This window comes from Tauraco erythrolophus, chromosome 2 (genome assembly GCF_009769465.1).
Source record: "Tauraco erythrolophus isolate bTauEry1 chromosome 2, bTauEry1.pri, whole genome shotgun sequence".
NCBI lineage: Eukaryota > Metazoa > Chordata > Aves > Musophagiformes > Musophagidae > Tauraco > Tauraco erythrolophus.
The window spans coordinates 98,988,748-99,011,036 of NC_141466.1; the positions used below are offsets into that span (position 1 = coordinate 98,988,748).

Here is a 22,289-nt window from a genome sequence, read left to right on the forward strand (position 1 = left end):
CACAGTCCCAGTGTTCCTGGTTTCTGTCTTAGTGGTACTTGCAGAACCTGGCCTTTTATTGTTCTTTTGTGTTTCAGCAATTATATTGCAATCTGTTCATCAGTGTTCTTTGCAGAATGATTACAGTTCTCCTTCATGTGTAGCAGTTGCATTGCTGGAATAAATTTTTCATGTTTGTTTTTTATTTTGACTGTTTTGTTCCTAGCGTGATTTAAATCCTCTGTTGAATAAAAGAAATGAACATTATCTTTACTCAGTTTGGCTTTAATCATCTTAGTAGGAAGTAAGATGACCAAAAGGAGGAACACTGAACAAAAATGACAAGACTCTAAACCAAGAAAAGAGCCGTGGATTTCTGTGTGCAGAGAATAAAAAGGCAGCTTGACTGCAAAGAACTAATGCATTCATTTGTTTTCCTTTTGTACAGTAAGATAACTGTGTCAGTAATATGTTGTTGCTCACCAGCCTGGGCTGCAGCACCAAGGACACTGTTGCATCCTCCGCAGCCAGGAGGAAATGGCCTGCCTCTTGTAGGCAGGATAGGTACCTTGAGTTGATTAGTTAATTAGTTCATTATCTCAACTCAGTCCAGCTGGATAAGAATGATTGGTGCCATAATATGTATGGTATTTTATTTTATATATAAGAAGGTAACTTAATATTATCCAATTGTCTTATAAAAATTAAACGTTTTATGTTCATGAAATTATAATGAAAGAAAAGTTCTGTTCTAAGGTGATACTCTTTTGACGTTGAACTGGTGTTCATATTGACTTTCTGTTGTACGTGCACACTGTGTGTGTACTCATGATATGTAAGGTCTGTCAAAGTATCGAATTTTTACCTTGTTGATATGAGCTGTCCATACATATTTTGTGACCATCCCTCCTATAATTCCCTCTCACAGAATTTAGGATCCAGTGGGTAAGAGCAACAGAGAGGAGGATCTTGGCCTTCAATTTTTAATGCTTTGTGATTCTAGAATGCAGGAAACAAGGCTTTTAATGAATTCCCACACATTATAAAAAGTCATTACAAAAATACTGTTTAAAATGTTGTAGGAATTGTAAAAAATAATTTTAAAAAAAAGCAATAAACCTATCTCCTTGTGCGCTTCCTTGTTATTTTACCCATAGTATCACTATACCGATAGACAGTAGGTCAATACAGTAGGTTTCATTTCTTTAGAGGTAATTCTGAGCCAGACAAACTGTTAAAGTTACATTTTCTAGCTTTTCTTCTGGGGCAAGTTATACAATTCACTAGGAGTGGAATAAAACTGAGATCTTAGAAAACGACAATTGGTTACATTTATTTCAACAATATTTCAACCATTTTAAATAGATAATGGTTCCCAGTTTAGACGATATACAGCAAGCCATCAATCGCATGATTGAGTTAATACTGGAAGTAAGTTGTGGAGTTGCTCAGTGGGGACAGAAACGTTTGCAAAAATCTAGTTTAAAAGTGGAATCAGTCGCACAGCAACTATCTTCAGTAGGCTTTGGATCATCAGGAAAAATAGCCAAAAAAAGGCAAAGTAAGTGTTTGGTGTTTTGTTGTTTTTTTTTTTTTTTTACTTACTTCAACTTTTTACTTTAATAAAAATGCCATATGTAAATATTTGTGAATAAGCTCCCTTTTTTTCAAAGAAGCCAACTGTGGATTATCTTGAATTAATTTGTTGGGTTTATTTTAATTTAATTGGCTACATTTATCAGAAATAGCTTTTCACATTTACGTAAGTGTTAGAGCCTGGCCTGAACTAGCATTTGGTACTTTCATATTAAGCAGTCAGACTCACATTTGAAGGACGATATTCAGCCTTACTGAAGAGCATCACTGCTTAATTTGGCATGATTAGGTTTAGAAGAGAATTCTAACCAGACTTTTAATGGTTTATTCATTTACACATAACTTTGTTTTACAGAAGGAGTTGAAGATGGGCTTGTCAGAAAGCTAAGAAATTTTTACTCAGGTGTTGAAGAACATGAAGATATTTCTAAATTAGTTGCGCTCCTCTCTTCTTCTGTGAATTCTATTAGAGAAGTAGCTAATGAAGTTCTACAGGACTTTCAGAAATATAAGGTGCTGTGGACAGAAGATAGAGATGCCAAAATTCAGGTAAGTTTAATGATGATCACCTACAGGACTATTTTTCATTACTCTTTTGAAATCAGAAAACATCAAGGGGAAAAAATATCAAGGAAAAAGATGTAGAAAATACATTAACAGCTTAAATTCTTATTTTATGTTTCAGCAGTAATAGTAGTATATTTCCTATGCAGAAGGAGTAGCATGCTACCTAATTTTTGTGTTGGGTTTTGGCTTTTCCTGCTTCTGTGCCATTCTAGATACTGATAAACTGGTCCTAATTTGTTAATGACTTGAATTTTTGTTTGTGGAACTCTGGATTTTAGGCCACAAGAAACTACCTCAGTCTGACATGATGTATACCAAACCCCATAGAAATTCCCACAACATAAGTGCCAATAATTGTGCACTTTTTTAACGGAAAGTGTTTACTTTGATTTTAATACATATTTTTATTTGCCACATACACATAGATCTGTGAATATCCCATCACATTGTTTACTACAGGAGCACTGGTATCTTTTGAGTGTCACAATGCAAGTTGTGCAGTTTATGTGGGCTAAAAAACCCACTTTATATGCAGAGTGAGAATATACTGTTAGTCTGATTAAAATTAAATAATAATATTTATTTGATTATTTATCTAATCAAATTAATATTATTAATTTGATCTAGTTACTACTGAAGAAAAGGATACTGCTACAGAGAAAGCCTCAATAATAATGCAGTTGTTTTATACACACATGCCCTAGTTTCTACATTCTTTCTTTGGCATTGTGCTAACCCTTCCTCTGCCTGTGTGGGTACTCAGACAAAAAAACCTTTCTACACTTGAGTTCTGCTCGTGAAACTACTTAGAAAATATGTTTTATTGTGATTGTTTCACATGTAATTGGGCTAATGGTGTATTCTTTCTGCAAGTATGGGCACGTATTTTTTTGATCTCTGTTTCATCACCTGTTTTCACAAAACCAGCGGGCACTTAACATGTCTTGGATATCTGTTTCTCTGTTAAATTTGATTGGAATTTCTGAGCAAGCTTGAGACTTACTGACAGAGAAACTGGTAAACATGAACACCTCATCACATGCATTTTACTATGTTAGCAAGGCTACAGAAGGCTAAAACCAGGAATAATATTGGTATACATTTTCACTAATTCTCTAATAACTGTTGCCATTTGTTTTACCAAAAACATGAAAAAGAGCATTTATTGATTGACATTTTAAACTACACACAGCAATTTTTGGCTAGCTGTCCATCTCTGACTGAAATTAAAGAAGAAATTCTTCACTATGCTATGTTTGAGCAAGAGATGGAGGATTTAAAACCTATTATTCTTCTTGGTCCAATTGAGTTGCATACAGGTATGACTTTTTCTTATCTTTGTGTGTATAGTAAGATAATAAATATAATAACCATGGTTTATTCTCTGAAATAAATGCTTACAATATGAATAGAATCTACTGAAGAAACCTCCCTGACTGATCAGCTAGGGCTCACTCAGACCCTTCTAAGAAATCTGACTTGAAAAAACCCTCCGTTCCCCTTGCCTTTTCCTCTTTGGAGCGGTGAAATTAAATTCTGTCATGGCTGTGAAGTTGTCATAGAGGCTCACTAAACAGTTAATGAATGTGTATTGACACTGTTTTGATCATCACCGGCACCACGTCAGCCAGTGATTGCGTTGGAAACATAAATCACCTTCTTTTGGTATTGGAGCAAGACTAGCACATAGCTACATTGGCTTGTTTTTCACTATCAGTGTTTGTTTCAACTGGAAATATGGCTGCTTAGCCATTCCCATTTGTCATGGTTTAGGCCAGCTGGCAGCTAAACTCCACACAGCTGCTCACTCACCCTCCCCCACCCTGTGGGTTGAGATAAGAACAATTTAATACTACTACTAATAATATATGGCTAATATGTACAATGATAAATATATAAATAAACGAGTGATGTACCGTGTAATTGCTCACCACCTCTTGACCGAGGCCCGTCTCGTCCCAAACTAATGATCCCGAAACAGCTAAGTCCCGATATTGCAATCCCGGACGAGCAAGAGGCCCGAAAATAGAGAGCGAGACAAAGAGAGCACTCCGAGAGTCCGAGAGTGAGAGTCCCAGAAGAGCAAAGGCCCTTCTTTCCGGCTGACCCTCACTTTTATACTGCACATGATGCTGCGTGATATGGAATACTTATTGGCCAGTTTGGCCCTCAATCCTAAGTCTAAGTACAAATCATAAGGAGAGTCATGGACCCCCCATCCCAGCTATGCTCCCTCTTATCCTGCTGTGCTCCTGCACACTGGCAAGAACATGGCAGCTGAAAAGTCCTTGAGACCTCAGTGCCAACTGTAAACATCTGTGCGCTGTCAGCGTTCTTCTCAGAGCAAGTCCCAGACTAAAACCAAAACACGGAGCTCTTCTGGCTGCTAAAAAGAAGAGCTGACTCTGTCCCAGCTGAAACCAGGACACCATTTTAGCATACACCACTCTCAAAATATCATGTTTTTTCCTGTCCACCTCTAGTGTCTTTAAAGGTAAAGAAGCGGACAGCAGGACCTGGTGTTGGAACGTGTTCCCTCAGTTCTATACAGCACCATGCCTCAGTACCTGGCCTTCTGTGGCCCTGACAACTTGATATTCATTGATCACATTACTCTGAAGAACAGCCAGGTGTAGAAAAATGTATTCTCTTCAGACAACTGCTTGTTGAAGAATTAAGCTATATGTGCTGTGACAGAGAAGCAAGGATTTCAATGGCTCTTAATCCTCTCACCTCACAGATTATTATGTAGCTAACGTGTCTTCTCTGGACCGATGTCACTGTTCTTTTTTTTTACTTTCTGTGGCAGATGTTACCATGGTTGCTATCTAGGGACAAGTAGTAAATGTATCCTTTTCCAAATATCAGTGTGGCCATGTTTCTAATGAGCAATCCCCATCTTCTGAGAGATTAGATTGATTAGATTGAGAAATCATCTCTGTACGATTTGTCTTCCCTGTACACCAGAGAAGACAGAAGCTGCACACTTTTATGACTAGAGTTCATTTCAGGATCTTGATGAGGTGTTATCTCTAGCTTTCTTTCAGTGAATAAGCAAAATTGTCAGACTGCTGACTACATATCCCCATCCAGTTCCTGGATGCAATTTATTATTCATAAAACCACTCTGGAGCCCATTAATTAACTCTGGAAAACTCTTGCTGCCGATTATGCTGTGACCAAGAGTGGTAAGAAGCAGTGTATCTGAAAGATACGGATTTCGTTGATGGTCACTCTACTCCATCTGTGACTGCTGCATCAGATGGAACCAAGTCCTCTAGGTTCAAGAACAAGGATATTAAATGTTTTTATGATCTGGGGAAGCAGGTAATTTTCTCAGACTCAATTTAGGTTTGTGAATTGATTTATTATCATTTACATATTCGAGCTTCTGGATAGATGTCTACATTTAGCCTGTATCTGTGGCTAAACAATAGTCAGCTGTTCTATCACTCAGTGACCCCTCCCCACTCAAGAAGAGGAATCGGGAAAAGTAAAGACGACCTGTGGCTTGGGATAAGAATTATTTAATAGTTGAAATAAAATAAAAGTGAAAATAATCATTATAACAATAATAGTATATACAGGCAAGTGATATATGGTGCAGCTGCTCACCACCCCTTGGCCAATGTCCAGTCTGTTCCCCGCCAGCAATCCTGGAGAAGGAAAGTCCTGAAATCACAGTCCCGGAAGAGAGAAAGTAGGCCTTGGGAGCAGAGTTCCTCCAGAGACAGGGACCATTGAGGAAGAGTGAGCAAGAGAGAGAAGAGGGGGTCCCATCCCCAGCAAACTTTCCAATTTATAGTGAGCGTGTTGTGGTTACATGGTATGGAATACCTATTTGCCAATTTAGGTGTCAGTCACCCTGGCCATGCTCCCCCCAGGTTCTTGGACATCTGAGTCATTAGCAAAAAACAAGTTGAGAAGTCTTTGAGCACTACGGACACCTGCATACCACGGCTGGCTACAAACTAAACCACAATGTCTTATCAACTTTGTTCTCTCTGAATCAGCTGCTGCATTCTTTTTAACTATGATTCTATCCCAGCGAAACCAGGACAACAGGGTACAGTACTTTTCTTGAATTACTCCTGGCCTTCAGGAGTCAGATTTTCAATTCTAATAGCCATTATTAAAGAATAATAATGCTGCAAAATTTCTTTTGTGAGCAGAAAGGTTATGTGTTGTTAATATCTTTTGGTTTCTTTCACCAGAGTACAAAATGCTGTCTATTAAAATCCTAATTTATTCTAATAATAAATTAAAGTGACAATGATTGGCTTTTCTGTGTCTTCAGTGTTGGTTTGTGTTTATATATAAACTGCACATGATATGATGTAACACCTTACAGTTTTAGTTATAAAGTATTCCAAATCCGAATATTGAAATCCCAAGATGCTATTTCCTCAACAGGTATAAACCATTTAAATATCACTGATCTTTATGCATTTGGTTAATATATGTCAAAAGTATTCTCTGAGAAGCTACATTAATAAGTAGGGATTTTCTTCTTTATTCGTCTTCTCGATATGTTCTATTTGATAAGCTTACCAGTGTGTTTTACAGATATTATAATATACGATAAAACAACAGAAATATATTCAAGTATAGTTGAAATTGTTTTGAAACTTTTAAAATGCAGTAATTGAATTGCCTGTCTGCTTTTCCTAATTGCTATTAAAGAACCATACATGATGATGTGAGCTTTTTACAGAAAAAAATAAGATGTAGATTGAATAATTTTTATTTATTTATTTAAATCAGGACCGCTGAAAATAGCTTTAGCAATTGAAGCCAAAGCCTGGAAGATGCTCCTTTGTCATTATTTAAATGAGGAATATAAAAAGAAAATGACAGACATGATGTCATTCATAAATGAATATTTAAAGAAGTTGTCTCGACCCCTGCATGACTTAGATGACGTCAGATTTGCAATGGAAGCTTTATCTATCATACGTGATAATACAATACACATGGATATGACTCTGGGACCTATTGAAGTAAGATGACTTTTAATTTTTTATCTTGATTAAAATAATATTATATAATAGGACTCATAAGATAAACTAAGAACCCAAACCATGGGTTTACTGTCCTGAAGGATCTGGGCTGAAGATGGGAAACAAAGTAATATTTTTGTTGTTATTTTTATTATAAATTATTAATTAGTGTTTGATACTTTCTTAGATACTGTATAAATGCAGAACAGAAATACTTATTCTCTCAAATAAATTATAATATAAATCCAATCTATGAGACATCATGCAGAAATAAGCAATGAAAGCACAAGGAAGGGAGCAATACTCTCCCTTTTGCTGTGTGCTTTTCCATTAGCCTTAATTATCTTCTTAAATTTTCTGTATCTATAAACAAATAATCGTAAACAAACATCTTGGTCATCTAACCCCTTTAAATATAACCAGAATATATTCATGGAGCAACACATCATTGTGTTCTGTCAGAAACTTGCAGCATTCTTTTAATTTTCCCTATAAGAAAGAAGCTGAAAGCAGCTCATTAAGTTTTATATTTACTTGGTATTTATTATCACACTCTGAAACAGTCAGCTTAATAGAACACATTTGTTTACATTTTCATCCAGCTTTTGGAGAAGAAATTGTATTGCTGTATAGTAACATTTTCTTTCCTGAAGACTATTCTATCAACACGATACCAGAAAAGACTTTCAGTGGATTGTTGTCATTTTTGCTAGTTTTATGTTAAGTGGATTTTGTCTTAGCCATTTATGCGTTAGTTTGTAAGCCCAGAATGAATCAGAGGCTATTTGAAGGCAAATATAAACCAGTTTGTGATCCAAAAGAGGTAGAGGTTAAACAAGTAAAGGAAGAACCTGAACAACAATTTCAACACTTACAGTAATATTCAGATCTACTAAATGTTATTTCTTAGTCTGACTGTCTTCAGGTTGAAGATATGGACCTGATAATCATACTTATAGATGTTAAATAAAACAAGCAAGGGGAACTGAGTTCAGCACTGCCTATTTGCTAGGTTTTACATGTCTAGAAAGTGATGCAAAATTTGTAAATAAATAAAGAAAAGATATACAAAATTATGAAATATTAACTTTACTTTTTTATTTATACCTGCTTCTAGCACTTAGAGATGAATGTTAGGATAAAGGCTCTTTCCTAAACCACTTATATTCTATATATCTCACAAATATTTACTCCCTTTCTTTATTAACATAATGAGTTCCATTAATATCAGTAGGGCTAGCCATGTTAAGTCACTCTTAGATCTCTTTCATGAGCTTTGCTTAAATAATGAAAGAATGTAGAGGTGTTATAATCAAGATGTGAATATATAACAATGGCAACTGATCAGTAATTTCAATGTTTTGTCTTGTTTTCTTGGTAGATTTAGTTAGAACCTTGTTGATGAGGTGATTAGACATTATATTTCTTACTAAAACATGATTGAAGAAAAGAGGGCTTAATGTAGGGAAAAGTAGGACAGGAAGGGGATTGAACAGTCAATGTGGATTTCAAGGGAAAATCATGCCTGACCAACTTGATAGCCTTTTACAATGAGATGACTTGTCAACAAGGGGATGCTAGTGGATATTGTTTATTGTGATGGTAGCAAGGCTTTTGACACTATCTCCTATAACATCCTCATTGACAAACTAATCAAATATGGACTAGATGAGTGGACAGCAAGTTGGATTGAAAACCGTCAGGCTATTAGGATTGTGATCAATGCCACAAAATCTAGTTAGAGGCCAATAAGTAGTGGTATACCCCAGGGATCAACTGGGTCCAGTACTGTGTACCTGGAGGATGGGGCAGAATGCACCCTCAGCAGGTTTCCAGATAACACAAAACTAGGAGGAGTGGCTGACACACCACATGGTTTTGTGCTGCCTTCCAGGGGAACATGGATGGAGAAATGGGCTAACAGGCACCTCATGAAGCTCAACAAAGGGAGATGCCAAGTCCTACTCCAAGAGATGGATAACCCTAGACACCAGTGCAGGCTGGGTAGAAAGTAGCTTTGCAAGACATCTTTAAAGAAATATTTTTTGGCATTGTTCCCGAGTTTTTCATTCATCATCCTTATTTTAAAAAACCAAATATTTTATACCTAAATTACATGAACAGATTTTCTTTGAAATGTGATGTATTTTGGATGCAATGTAATTGGATGTGTTTTCCTGCAAAAAAATTTAAAATACATCATTCCTAAGGTTTTATTTTTTCATCTAGGAAGCCTATGCTGTTTTAAATACATTTGAATTTGAGGTTACAAAGGAAGAATCAGAAGGAGTTGATACACTCAGATACTCTTTTAATAAATTACAGACCAAAGCTGTAAGTATATGAAACTATGTCATTTTCCATTTGTCTTTATGTACTTTTTTTATAGTACAAATAACAGTGTCGGACCGATTGTCATTCCACTCTGTCTTCTCACTCTTGGCCTCAGTCGCACACTAGTGTCTGTACCTTTGATTAGTAAGTTAATTTTCTGATTTTGTTTTTATAGAGTTCTTTAATATTTAAATATTATTGTAGCATTTAGATATATACTTAAAACCTGCAAGAAAATAAGAAATTTATTATGTATCTCTGCTATTTCTGCTCTCCTTCCTTTCCAGTCTTTGTGTCATTCTTGTCTGATCAGGAAGATTACTACCCTTAGATGATCTGGTTTTAAGAAGTGCATACTCTGCCAGTGCCCTTACCCCTGAGTGGTGACTGCACATTTACCTTTATTGCTTAGAACAGCCTTATATCCATCAAAAGCTCAATGTTTATTGAATATTTTCTGTAGCATAGAAGGTTAGAAATACGTAGATATTTTGTTGGAACAGCTAAGTTAGCTCCTGTCCCACAGATTAATCACTCTGGAAAGGACTCGAGCTCTAGAGTGTATTTTATGTTTCCATTTCATGTAGCTCTTGGTTCTTTCTCTCAAGTTTTCGAACAAAGAATAAAAAAGTTGTTAAACAGCAGGCTGAAGCCATCCATGAAGAAGAGAACCCACTTTGGTTTTTGAGAGGTTTTTTGGAGAGAGAGAAGAAAGGAAGAGAATAGGATTTAGTTTTTTTCCCCCTTTTCTGTGTCCTTTTGTTCCCCTGGGCTGTTGTGATGAAATATGTTCACTTAAAGGTGGAGGGGAGTTTTCATTATGATTTTTGGTTTTGTTTTTCTCTCCCCTTTTAATCTCAAAAATTTAATGTATAGCACCATAAAAGAAAAAAACACCTGTTTACCTTCAAATAATTAATTATTTTTCAGAATTTTAATACTTTTATTTACATTTTTTGTTTATATAGAACTCAAGTATCTGTTCCTGATTTTTAAAGAAATAACCTTTATTTTAATCTTTTGTGTGTCAGACCAAAGTTCAAGATCAGTTGTTTCAAGTTCAGCCCAACTTTAAGAGTAATTTGCTAGAATCAATTGCAGTTTTTCAAGAGGATGTGTCAAACTTTGAAATGTCATATGAAACGGTAAATGAATTTAGTAGTTACCTGTAAGACTTGTACTTAGTTTTTCAATATTTTTGCTTTGCAGCAGTTGAGTGCCAGAATTTTATTCTGCTGAGCTACTGAGTGTTTGATGCCATGGTTGCTAAGTAGTCATGACTATAGTTCAGACTTTTCAGTATGAAGAAATAGCCATGCAAACAACTCAGTAAGGAAAGAAAAGAATCCCTGGTGGTACAACTTGCCATGAAATCTTAATTTTCAAATTAGTTTAGAAATTAGTTTAGAAATTGTAGCACATTGTGGCATCTTTGCTCACACATCAACATTAAAAAAGATGGTTTCAGGCCACTCACTGACTATTTTCTTTTCAGCAAAATAGCAAAATATGAAAAATGAAAATCTAGTCCTCTTCAGTTTAAGATAAAGAATTTTCAATTTCATAAAAGTTGTATTTTCTTAGATTTACCATTCCAAGTATTGCATTACCAACATAAATAACTTGATTGGATTTTAACTATCAAAAAATGTGCATTTTGTGATGACCTGTAAATATACAATGGCCTTCAGTCACTTTGAGAATTAATATTCAATTTTTGTTAACTGCTTGTATGAAAGGAAGGACCTATGGTTCCAACTATTTCACCTCAGGAAGCCAGTAGAAGGCTACAGATCTTTCAGGTAAGAAAATAAACTGTCGAGTTCCCCAACAATTAAAATTAGATCTGCTATTGCTTAGCAAAACAAGTTTAGAAAAAGACATGTTTACAATCTTTGGTAAATGTGTCTTGGTGGGTATTCTGTGTAGTACTATGTTAACTATACTTCAGTTTCTATCAGGCAATGTTTTCCTTAATGTGGAAGGATGGATTGATTGATTGATGTGTAACCTTGCTTCACTCTTTGCGTTTTGTGAGTAGAAATTACCGACTTAAAGTAATAAAAGCAGTAGAAGAGGGAAGAGTCAAGTAGGACAACTCAATAATGACTGAAAAGACGCCAGGTTACATATCAGTCGCATGAGCCAATACTTTTATCTTTTAAAGATCACTTTTTTTTTTTAACAGGTCTTTGTCAGTCTCTTACGTATTGTATAGACTCTATCAAAAGTAAAGTCAAAGTTTGTGAAAAGCACTAATTCAGTAACAGAAGGTGCTTAAACCTCCTAATGCATCTAATATGTACTGAAAATTGAGTGATTTTGGTTGAATTTGCTGTATTTATTATTTTGTCAAGAGAGTGCTTTGTACTTATGGATAGTAACTTCCAAAATCATCCTTCTTTCTGTTTTTCTATGGTGATCATATCCTTTGGACAGCAGTTATACTTTGAAAGGAATTGTATTTTTGTGGCACTCTTCCGTTTTTTTCAGGCTGTATATTTTACCATCTAATACAAATATTTTTATTTTTATTTTTTTCCTCAATGATGTGGAATTCATTTCGCATCCCATTTTTATAAAATACTTATTCAAATTACTGCTTCTTATGTAAACTTCCACTATTTGAGTTCAATATATGGATTTGAGTATTACAGTACCTGAGAACTGTTCAAAATTTTAGGTCAAAAATATTTTCAGACATTTAAAGTGCTTCTAATAAAATTATTTTAAGTCAGGTTTAGAACTGTTTAATGATTTATTATTAGACAATTTTAAAATAAAACTTACATTCTTAACATATTTTCATTTTGTCTGTATGAATCCTTATTTTATCAGGCTAACTTTGATGAGCTTTGGAGAAAGTTTACCACGTACTCATCTGGTGAACAGTTGTTTGGATTGCCTGTCACAGACTATGAAGTTTTGCATAAAGTCAGGTAACTGGAACTACAGCTGCCTTAGGTTTTTAAGTATGTTAGAAAGGCTTAGGGTACACCAAAGAAAGAAATATTACAATATGGCAGGTTTCCATTGCCTTAAATTAAATTAAAATAAATAGTAATCAATTAACATTTTAGAGGTCTAATGAATTTGCCAGTAAAATAATTCTATTTATTTATTACGGTAACAGAACCATACCAGATTATTTTACTACATGTAAATACTATATAAAGGAGCAGAATACTATGTCCTAGAAATATATATATACACACTTACATATAAGTAGATGAGTATTAAGATACAGTACAAAGCATGAACAAGGAAAAAGCAAGTAAAGGTCAGTGTATCATCATATATGAAAAATATGATTAGAGCTTTTATGAAAGTCTAGATTTTTTGAGCAGTTGTACAAATGAGAATCGGATTGTAAAGTTTCTGCACCAACCATTTCAATGGTTTGATGATGATTCATGTCAGATGAGAATCTGACCCTTTTTGGCTGTTTTTAGATGAAAGTTTTAGTTCAGATTCAGAGAGTGCTTCCAAAGTAAATCAACTGATTGTTCCCATTTGCTATGCTCTGCTTTGCACTGGACAGCCAGCTCAGGGTCCATAAGCTAGGTTCCTTTTGGATAAATGGGAGTTTTATAGAACTAGACGAAGAAAAACTTTTCCCAAATATGTTTAGTGTGGGTATTAGGTCCTTAGCCTCAACTGTCTGCTCCTTTTTGTAGATTTTATTCATGTAGTCTTCTTTTCTACATTAAGAAACATAATCTAATTTAGCTACCTCAATTTTTTGTACTAATATTACATATACCATGTATTTAACTATTGTGAGATATCCAAATAGCTGATTGAAATTGTCGGTATGATTTTTTTTTTTTTCCCAGGAAGGAGTTAGGCATGCTTCAGAAGTTGTATGGGTTATATGATACTGTAATAAACAATATAAATGGTTATTATGATATACTTTGGACAGATGTAGATATTGAAAAAATTAATGCTGAACTTATGGATTTTCAGAACAGGTATGTTCATAATACAAATTATAACCAATGTTAAATGCATTAGGATTTAGGTGACGTCGGTAAAGCTGTTTGATATATTTAAATACAAAACTTCTATGAATAAGATTTATCATAAGGTAATAAGATTCTTCAAGGAAGAGTGGAATACCACTATACTTTTCATTAACCAGCCTGTTACTTGTAGTTTTGATAATTGGTAATCAAAGGGCATACGATCAGTTGAAGAGTCAATCTCCTTAGCTAGACCAACCAAGAGGTTAGGAGAGCTGGAAGTATATTTGTAAACGTAAGTTCTTCAGCTAGGAGGATTAACCCGTTGATTTGAAGCCCTGAATACAAGAATAACAAGTCTGAGTATTTTAGAATATTTTATCCTGTTTTTAAAATATTTCTGCCATTTCAAATACATTGACAGTGCTGAATGTCTTAAATGATACGAGTTTGTAAAAAAGTTACAAATATTGCAGTAGTGCTGAAAGCTTAAAATGGTTTTGACGCTGTTGAGAGAATTAGATTAGTTTGATTCAGAAGTATTTTCTAACCTTTTAATTTAACTCTATTATTTTCAAAAGTACATATATGATTTGGGGAAGAAATATAATATAGAAAACTGGACAAGGATTATTTTACAACAGAGTAACTGTATCATTGAGTGCAGTCCCCAACTCTCCTGCTACCTAAGAGTCCTGTTATGAGCTTGGCAAGCTCCATCCTAAAACAACTCCAGCTTTCTTGACAATTTCTTTGCACCACCAATCCTCCTATTAGAACAATATTCCAGAATCTTCCATTATTAATTTCCAAAATAAAGGCATGAGTAATTGATGTATGTTTGTACTTGTGCCAGTATTTGGTATTTTAGAGTGTATCTACACTACAGTTATGGAGCAGTTAAAATAGCTTTAAATAAATCTTAGATAATGTTAATATCTAATTTCTGAAATACAGAGCTCCACAAGAGCTAAATTCTATTACTATCCAAACTGACATTTGTTTAAGGTAGTTTAAGTAGAAGTGTATAAAAGGACAATCTGTTTTGTAATTGCAGCGAAGAGAAAAACCTTTAGTATGACTAGTTCTTTCTTAGCCTGTTAAGTACACATCCCACCTATTTACCCATCATTTCCTTCCATTCTCCATTTTGGCAACATATCTTACCTCTTGGTGTTACTTAGGCAGTTTTTCGTGGCTTATCACACTGAGGTAATCAAAAAACAGTAGCATAAACTTCCTAAACTAGGGAGAACGTACCTGTACTACAGAATGTGGAATTTTGCTTTGTTTTTTGTTTGCCAATAAAGAGTTTAGGATGATAAGCAGAAGATATGTTTTAATTCAAACTGCAGTATTTCTGTTTATTTGCAAAGAACATATCAGTAATTAAAACTGTTAAATATGATTTGTTAGTAGGGCATTTGCATTAGGTTTTTTCCTAGAAAGATAGACTATTTGACACAAATTAGAATTTTACATAGAAAATGTTGACCTCAATACAAACTACTTCATATCTCCTTGTCTGTTTTCAACATGTTTAAACAATTCCTATTTTGACAAGCGGCCTTTACTACTGTTTCAATCTAACTCAACTTCAGGTGCCATAAACTGCCTAAAGGACTCCAACACTGGCAAGCATTTTTAGATCTCAAGAAAAAAATTACTGATTTTAGTGAGTCTTGTCCTTTGTTGGAATTGATGACTGACAAAGCAATGAAGCAAAGACACTGGAATCGTATTGCTGAAACAACAGGACATCAATTTGATATAGAATCTCATTCCTTTTGCCTTCGAAACATAATGGAAGCACCAATTCTTAAACATAAAGAGGATATTGAGGTAGGTACATACATTTTTTTTTCTCCTTTTTCATTTTATATTGTCAGCAAAATAATATGATTACTTATAAAATGTTCACATTTTTAAAATATTTTTTAATTCGTTGAAGTCCTTGACTCTCAGTCAGACTACACTAGTTTAAAGTAATTTATATTTTGTTTAGAAGTTCTTATCCATATGAAGAAAGATAGAGACAGCAGCTGGAATCTTCGGACATTTATTTAGATACTCTCTTCACATTCTTCCTGGCCCTATTTTCTGTGATTTTCTTAGCTCTTTTTAAACAGGAAAGAAAACTAAACAAAACCTCAAATTATCATGGTTATCTAATTTTTTAATTCTATGATTGCTTTAAAGATTTGTAATTAAATCAGAAATTTTAGAGAAAAGCTCCATGCTTATTAATATTTAATATGAATGCTTTTCTAGATCTTTATGGCTTCTTCTGAGCCATACAATTTCCAAAGATCTCCCACACAACCTGAAAAAAAACTTTAAATGGATTTTGCAAGTTTTAGAGGGTAAATACGCATGCAAAAGCTACGAAGATATTCATACTTGTTTTATATGGAAGTGTTCCAAGGTGATCTCCTTGATTTTGAATCAAGCTCTGATTTGAATGGAATGTTGGACTTGCTGACCTTTCCAACCTAAACTCTTCTTAGATTTTCTGATTCTGTAGATTGAAATGTGATAAGATTGAAAGTTCATCTGGTGATGAGTCTACATCACTACCCTAAACCTTGTAGAAATGATGGTTCAGAAATCTTGTTACGCAGAAGTAACAAAATCTGAAGCTACAGAAATGATATATCTATGCATTTCCAAGTGCATTTCCACTTTTCAGTTATCCATACATGTAATTTCAGTAAGTAAAATTAGTAGCATGATCTCTGCATTTGTGTGACACTTTTCTATACTGTTTTATAAAATTTAATACATTGTTTTTAAATATTCTATCACTAGATGTATAATACTAGGAAAGATTTCTCTTCTGAAGAATGAAGATTCTAAAAAATGATTCATTCTTTTCAGGATATATGCATATCTGCTACAAAGGAAAAGGATATAGAAGCCAAACTATCTCAAATAGCTGACACTTGGGAAAGCCAAATTCTGAGCTTTTCATCATTCAAAGGGAGAGGAGAATTACTGTTAAAGGGAACAGAATCATCAGAAATTATAACGTTGATGGAGGACAGTTTAGTAATTCTTGGCTCTTTGCTGACCAATAGGTACTTTTAAATTGATTGTATATGGTATTTTCAGAAACACATGGAGATAGGAATTGTACTATTATTAGGCTAAATGAGCAGTAAATTTTAATGTAATATTATTTTTTAACGAAAAAGAATGTTACAATGTGGAAGACTTTCATATATTAGTACCAAACTATTGTCTCAATATATTTTAATGTAATCAAGCTGGTAGAAATTTTCCACCAGATTCTTCTTGCTCTAAGGGAAACGAGTGTTGTTTGGGGATTTCTTCTCCATTGTGATTATTGATTTTATAATAGATTTATTAAGAATTAAATAATTTCTGCTTCTCATTCTTTTTTAGATACAATACACCATTTAAAAAGGAAATTCAGAGCTGGATTTCTAAACTAAGCAGCTCTACAGACATAATTGAAGAATGGCTGGTTGTGCAGAACCTCTGGATTTATCTCGAAGCTGTTTTTGTAGGGGGAGATATCGCTAAACAGTTACCTCAGGTAAACTTTACAATGGCTGCTTATTATTGTGTATTAAAAGCTATCTGTGTAATAACTTCAAATAGATAATGCTGTGAAAGTACTTACCATTTTTGCTATATATATAGGAAGCAAAGCGTTTTCAGAATATTGACAAATCATGGATAAGAATAATGCAACGAGCTCGTGAAAACCCAAATGTAATTAACTGCTGTGTTGGAGATGAAACTATGGAGCAACTTCTCCCTCGTTTACATGAACAGTTGGAAATATGTCAGAAATCACTTACAGGGTATGAATTGTTTGACTTTTTACCAGTGGATGTGGTCTATCTTGACTTCAGTAAAGCATTTGACACAGTCTCCCACGGCATACTCACAGCTAAACTGAGGAAGTGTGGTCTGGATGATCTGATAGTGAGGTGGATTGTGAACTGGCTGAAGGATAGAAGCCAGAGAGTAGTGGTCAATGGGACAGAGACCAGTTGGAGGCCTGTATCCCGGAGAGTCCCTCAAGGGTCAGTACTGGGACCTGTATTGTTCAACATATTCATCAAAGACTTGGATGAGGGAATAGAGTACATGGTCAGCAAATTTGCTGATTATACTAAACTGGGAGGAGAGGCTGACACACCCGAAGGCTGTGCTGCCATTCAGAGAGACCTGGACAGGCTGGAGAGTTGGGCGGGAAGAAATTTAATGAAATACAACAAGGGCAAGTGTAGAGTCTTGCATCTGGGTAAGAACAACCCCATGTACCAGTACAAGTTGGGGACTGAACTGTTGGGGAGCAGCACAGAGGAAAGGGACCTGGGGGTCCTGGTGGACAGCAGGATGACCATGAGCCAGCAATGTGCCCTGGTGGCCAAGAAGGCCAATGGCATCCTGGGGTGTATTAGAAAGGGTGTGGTTAGTAGGTCGAGAGAGGTTCTCCTCCCCCTCTACTCTGCCCTGGTGAGGCCACATCTGGAATGGTGAGGCCCAGTTCTGGGCCCTTCAGTTCAAGAAGGACAAGGAACTGCTTGAGAGAGTCCAGTGCAGGGCCACAAAGATGATTAAGGGAGTGGAGCATCTCACTTATAAGGAAAGACTGAGGGAGCTGGGTCTCTTTAGCTTGGAGAAGAGGAGACTGAGGGGGGACCTCATTAATGTTTATAAATATGTAAAGGGTGACTGTCATGAGGATGGAGCCAGGCTCTTCTCACTGGCATCCAGTGACAGGACAAGGGGAAATGGATATAAGCTGGAACATAGGAGGTTCCGCTTAAACATGAGGAAGAACTTCTTCCCAGTAAGGGTAACAGAACACTGGAACAGGCTGTCCAGAGAGATTGTGGAGTCTCCTTCTCTGGAGATGTTCAAAACCCGCCTGGACACGTTCTTGTGTGATCTAATCTAGGTGGTCCTGCTCCAGCAGGGGGATTGGACTAGATCATCCTTTGAGGTCCCTTCCAATCCCTAACATTCTGTGATTCTGTGATTTTTAATGCTCATTATTTTGTAAATAGTATATATAAAATATTAATAGTATTTCAGTCTTACTTTCACTCTTATGTAGAAAAAAATGAAGAGCTGAAATACTCTAATAAACATCTTGTCTAATTTTGAAGTTACTTAGAGAAGAAAAGACTACTGTTTCCCAGATTCTTTTTTGTTTCTGATCCTGTCCTTCTTGAAATTCTTGGACAAGCAAGTGATTCTCATACAATTCAGGTACAACCTTAGTGTTTTTTTTCTGTTTATAACAAAAAAAAATATGGAATATGGAAAAGCATTTAATAAATTAAATTGTAACTGTTTTCTTATAAACTTTACTTGAGAAAAATTTTCATTTCTTGCTGTGTTCTGCTAGATCACCTCTGGAAACTAAAAAAACAGCAAATGCAGATAAAATTCTACACAACCATTTCTGTAATTATTACCTATAGATGACCTGAGATTCATCCATAGGTTCAGATGAACCTTTGCCAGATAACCTTACTTGAGACTTTTTTCTGTTTACTAATGTTATATATTTACATTGAATAACTTCTGAATTATCCTTACAGCCACATCTGCCTTCCGTAACGGACAATATAAATGAAGTAGACTTTCACCCAAAGGATTATGATCGCATACTGGCAGTCGTATCAAGAGAAGGAGAAAAAATTCCAGTAATTCTCTGAATGTCTTTTTTTTTTTTTCCCCTAGAAAATGATGTTTATAGATAAATCATTCCATTATTGAACATATAAGTATCTATTAGATTGAATTATTGTTAATTACAAATGAACCTCTCAAGGATTGGTGTAAGAAAACTATAATATGTCTTCATTAAATAAATTTCTAGTATGTTTGTTGAAATTAAACCTGTAGTTATCTTGAACAGAAATTTAGCATCTCTTTAGCAACTAATGTTCTTGAACAGAAGTTTGGTAACTATGTTCTGTTTTATTAATTTTTCAGTTAGACACTCCAGTGATTGCAAAAGGACCAGTAGAACTTTGGTTGCAGGATTTATTACATGTGCAGCAGATTTCATTGCATGGCATAATTAGGGCAGCGTATTACCAAATTAGTGACCCAGGATATCAGTTGCTGAATTTTCTTAATCACTTCCCAGCACAGGTGAGATTACAGGATATGAATTTGTGAGTGCAGTCTGGATTATGTGTGTGGGGAAGTGGGATATAAAGAGCATATGGGATTGTCTACACGAGAAAGTTTTCATAGAGGAAACAAGGATATGGATCTACTCAGTAGAAGACCATACTTAATGACTTACATTTTATTACTCTAACATAATATTTTTCTTTTTAATTTACTCTAAAATGACTTTTTTCTTCTCTTGGAGAATATGAAGTAGAGCTTATATTTTCTGTGATGGATATTGAACCCCCTTTCAGATGCAAATAAAATGTCATGTGCAGATTGATTTCTCTCTCATAATCTAAAATTGCAAGAGCTAAGGTTATGATTATTTATCTCACTATTTACAAGATTTACCTCATAGTTTTGTCACTATGGTAATGCAATGCTAATAGAAGCCTACCTTAAAGGATTCTAGTTTGCCTAGAGACTCCTCCTTCTTACTGATAATTCATAGATTTCATTAACAAGTAATGAATTGTTTCCCATCCTGTATAAATTCAGTACAGTGCTGGGTGTAATTTTTTTAATAGAAATTCTGCAAATATTAAAACTGGCCAATACATTGTTAATTTTTTAAAAAATCAGTATGCTTAAGTATTAGTAGAATTATCTTAAAGCTGTATTTGTGACATAATTATGTATTATGTCAGCAGTATTTATTTTAAAAAGTCTACTACTTTTCTTTTAACAGATAAGGACTGTCTGTCTTGTTTGCATGTCAAACATTTTGAAGTGGCTTTATTACCATCTGCAAAGTCCTTCTTTCCCATGTCTTGCTAATCCAAATGTTTTTATGTTCAAATAAGTATTTTTGTTAGAAGGGAGGGGGGTGAGATGGGGTGGGTGGGGAGAAGAAGAAAATTGGTTTTGGCCAAGAAATTTAAAGTATAGAGAAAGTAAAGTTGTATTATGGGACAGAGAAGAAATTGGGCAAAATACCGACAAATACATGAAATGTTTTCTTTCCTTCAAACTACCTTTTCTCTGTCTCATAATCTTCTGTTATAGGTAGCATGAAAAAGTCACATCCAAAGATATTTCTTTTTCTTCTGACTAGTCAGTCATTCTAAAATAAATTTATTTTAGACTCTACTGATGATAGCCTAATGATTCTAAAATGGTGTGATATTTCCTGCTACACAATCTCTGTATCCATGAACTCACTAAAGCGACAGGGAGATAGAAAAATAGAAAGAGTGGGTTCGCTGAATTTTTAGGTCTTTGAATGTAGAAATGTGAGGATTTTCCACAAGGTATTGATACAGTTCTTGTCTGTCCTATTTTGTCATGAGTGTGCCTGATATTGTAAATCAAAATCAATCCAAGACAGTAGTTTACACGCAACATCCTATAACTCTAGATTTATTTTGAAGCAAAATAACTTGTAGGTCAATTTTCTCTAGGCTGTACTCCAGTCATGACAGTGTGTTAGAAAGATAGCAATCCATCCCATGTTCAGTAGAAATGCACAGCATTTTTTTTAAATAGTCTTTAATTAGCCTCGAATTCACAACGGGAAATTTTCAGAAGAACTCCCTACAATTTAAGACTTATTTATTTTTGTGATACTGGAGTATACTAAGAGATTGTAAGTGAAACTGAGAATCGTCCTTAATTTACGTGTATCTCAGTATGTGATAAATTTTCATAAAAGTTTTAAAATGTTTTTCTCAAGAGTTTCCAGTACTACGTCAGAGCCAGTTAAAACAGTATCCTAGTGAGATAGCATCATGCTGGATGTAGTGATAATATGGGACTCTGCACCATAATTTATTGTTACTATTTATTACACTTAAGACTTGTATGATAAGGCTCATGTTCAACAAGTGATTCTTTTTTGTTTTTCTTCACATATTAAATTTTTAGGTTGGATTACTGGGAATTCAAATGTTGTGGACACATGATTCAGAAGAAGCTCTACAGAATGCTAAAGAGGATAGAAAAATCATGCAAGTAACCAGTGGGAGATTTCTGGAGATTCTAAATGTGTTGATTAGCCAGACCACACATGATCTTTCCAAGTTTGACAGAGTGAAATTTGAAACGCTTATTACCATACATGTGCATCAGCGTGATATTTTTGATGATTTGGTAAAGTACAGATTTAGATTTCTGACAATTAAATGTATTTTCTGTAGTAATAATTTTTCTTATTTGTGGTAGCTAGTTACACGTTATGCATGTGTTTGTAACACAGAGATGTCCATAATTTCATTGTAGTAAAAATAGTACATTTTTGCTTAAACTAGAATAAAATCCATCAGTTCTGTTATCTAAATATTTGCTCCAAGTTTTAACACTTTTCTCAGAATATTTCCACTTCTTCCTACAGAATTGTCTTGATAGACAAAAGCCTTTTAGCATGTCCTTTCTTTGAAAAACTTGTATTATTCTTACTTGAAAAACTAAAAAAGTTGAGTCTGCTGAGAGTGTTAGTAGCTTTATCATCATACATAATTTCCTAGTTGGCACTAGGCTGCACTTTAGCTCCACACATTCTAGAATTACAGCTAGATAGCGACATCTTCCTTTATCTCCTAGTTTCTTCCTTCTGTCTCTCCTGCTCTCTTGAAGAGCAGGCTACTGGGATTCTCTTTCTGGTTCGTAAGGAGAATACATAGAAGACAAACAAACAAAAAAGCCTATTAAATTAAACAGATAGTGCCAATCCTATACGGGA

The 22,289-nt window shown here is 34.7% G+C and overlaps 1 protein-coding gene across 2 annotated transcripts in view; it reads left to right on the forward strand.

Moving 5' to 3' along the window:
- DNAH8 (dynein axonemal heavy chain 8) overlaps positions 1 to 22,289 on the forward strand; it is a 144,303-nt gene that overhangs the window by 35,810 nt on the left and 86,204 nt on the right. Inside the window, exons 25-41 of one of the 2 annotated variants that reach the window (XM_086628486.1) lie at positions 1,345 to 1,546; positions 1,937 to 2,124; positions 3,335 to 3,461; positions 6,907 to 7,142; positions 9,372 to 9,476; positions 10,508 to 10,621; positions 11,216 to 11,278; positions 12,315 to 12,415; positions 13,313 to 13,450; positions 15,043 to 15,283; positions 16,319 to 16,518; positions 16,847 to 17,000; positions 17,108 to 17,271; positions 18,589 to 18,691; positions 19,027 to 19,131; positions 19,424 to 19,585; positions 21,476 to 21,700. In XM_086628486.1, the coding sequence (XP_086484612.1) occupies positions 1,345 to 1,546; positions 1,937 to 2,124; positions 3,335 to 3,461; positions 6,907 to 7,142; positions 9,372 to 9,476; positions 10,508 to 10,621; positions 11,216 to 11,278; positions 12,315 to 12,415; positions 13,313 to 13,450; positions 15,043 to 15,283; positions 16,319 to 16,518; positions 16,847 to 17,000; positions 17,108 to 17,271; positions 18,589 to 18,691; positions 19,027 to 19,131; positions 19,424 to 19,585; positions 21,476 to 21,700 (2,628 nt within the window). Of the gene's footprint in view, positions 1 to 1,344; positions 1,547 to 1,930; positions 2,125 to 3,334; positions 3,462 to 6,906; positions 7,143 to 9,371; positions 9,477 to 10,507; positions 10,622 to 11,215; positions 11,279 to 12,314; positions 12,416 to 13,312; positions 13,451 to 15,042; positions 15,284 to 16,318; positions 16,519 to 16,846; positions 17,001 to 17,107; positions 17,272 to 18,588; positions 18,692 to 19,026; positions 19,132 to 19,423; positions 19,586 to 21,475; positions 21,701 to 22,289 lie in introns of both variants that reach the window. The other variant, XM_086628495.1, reaches the window with a different exon arrangement.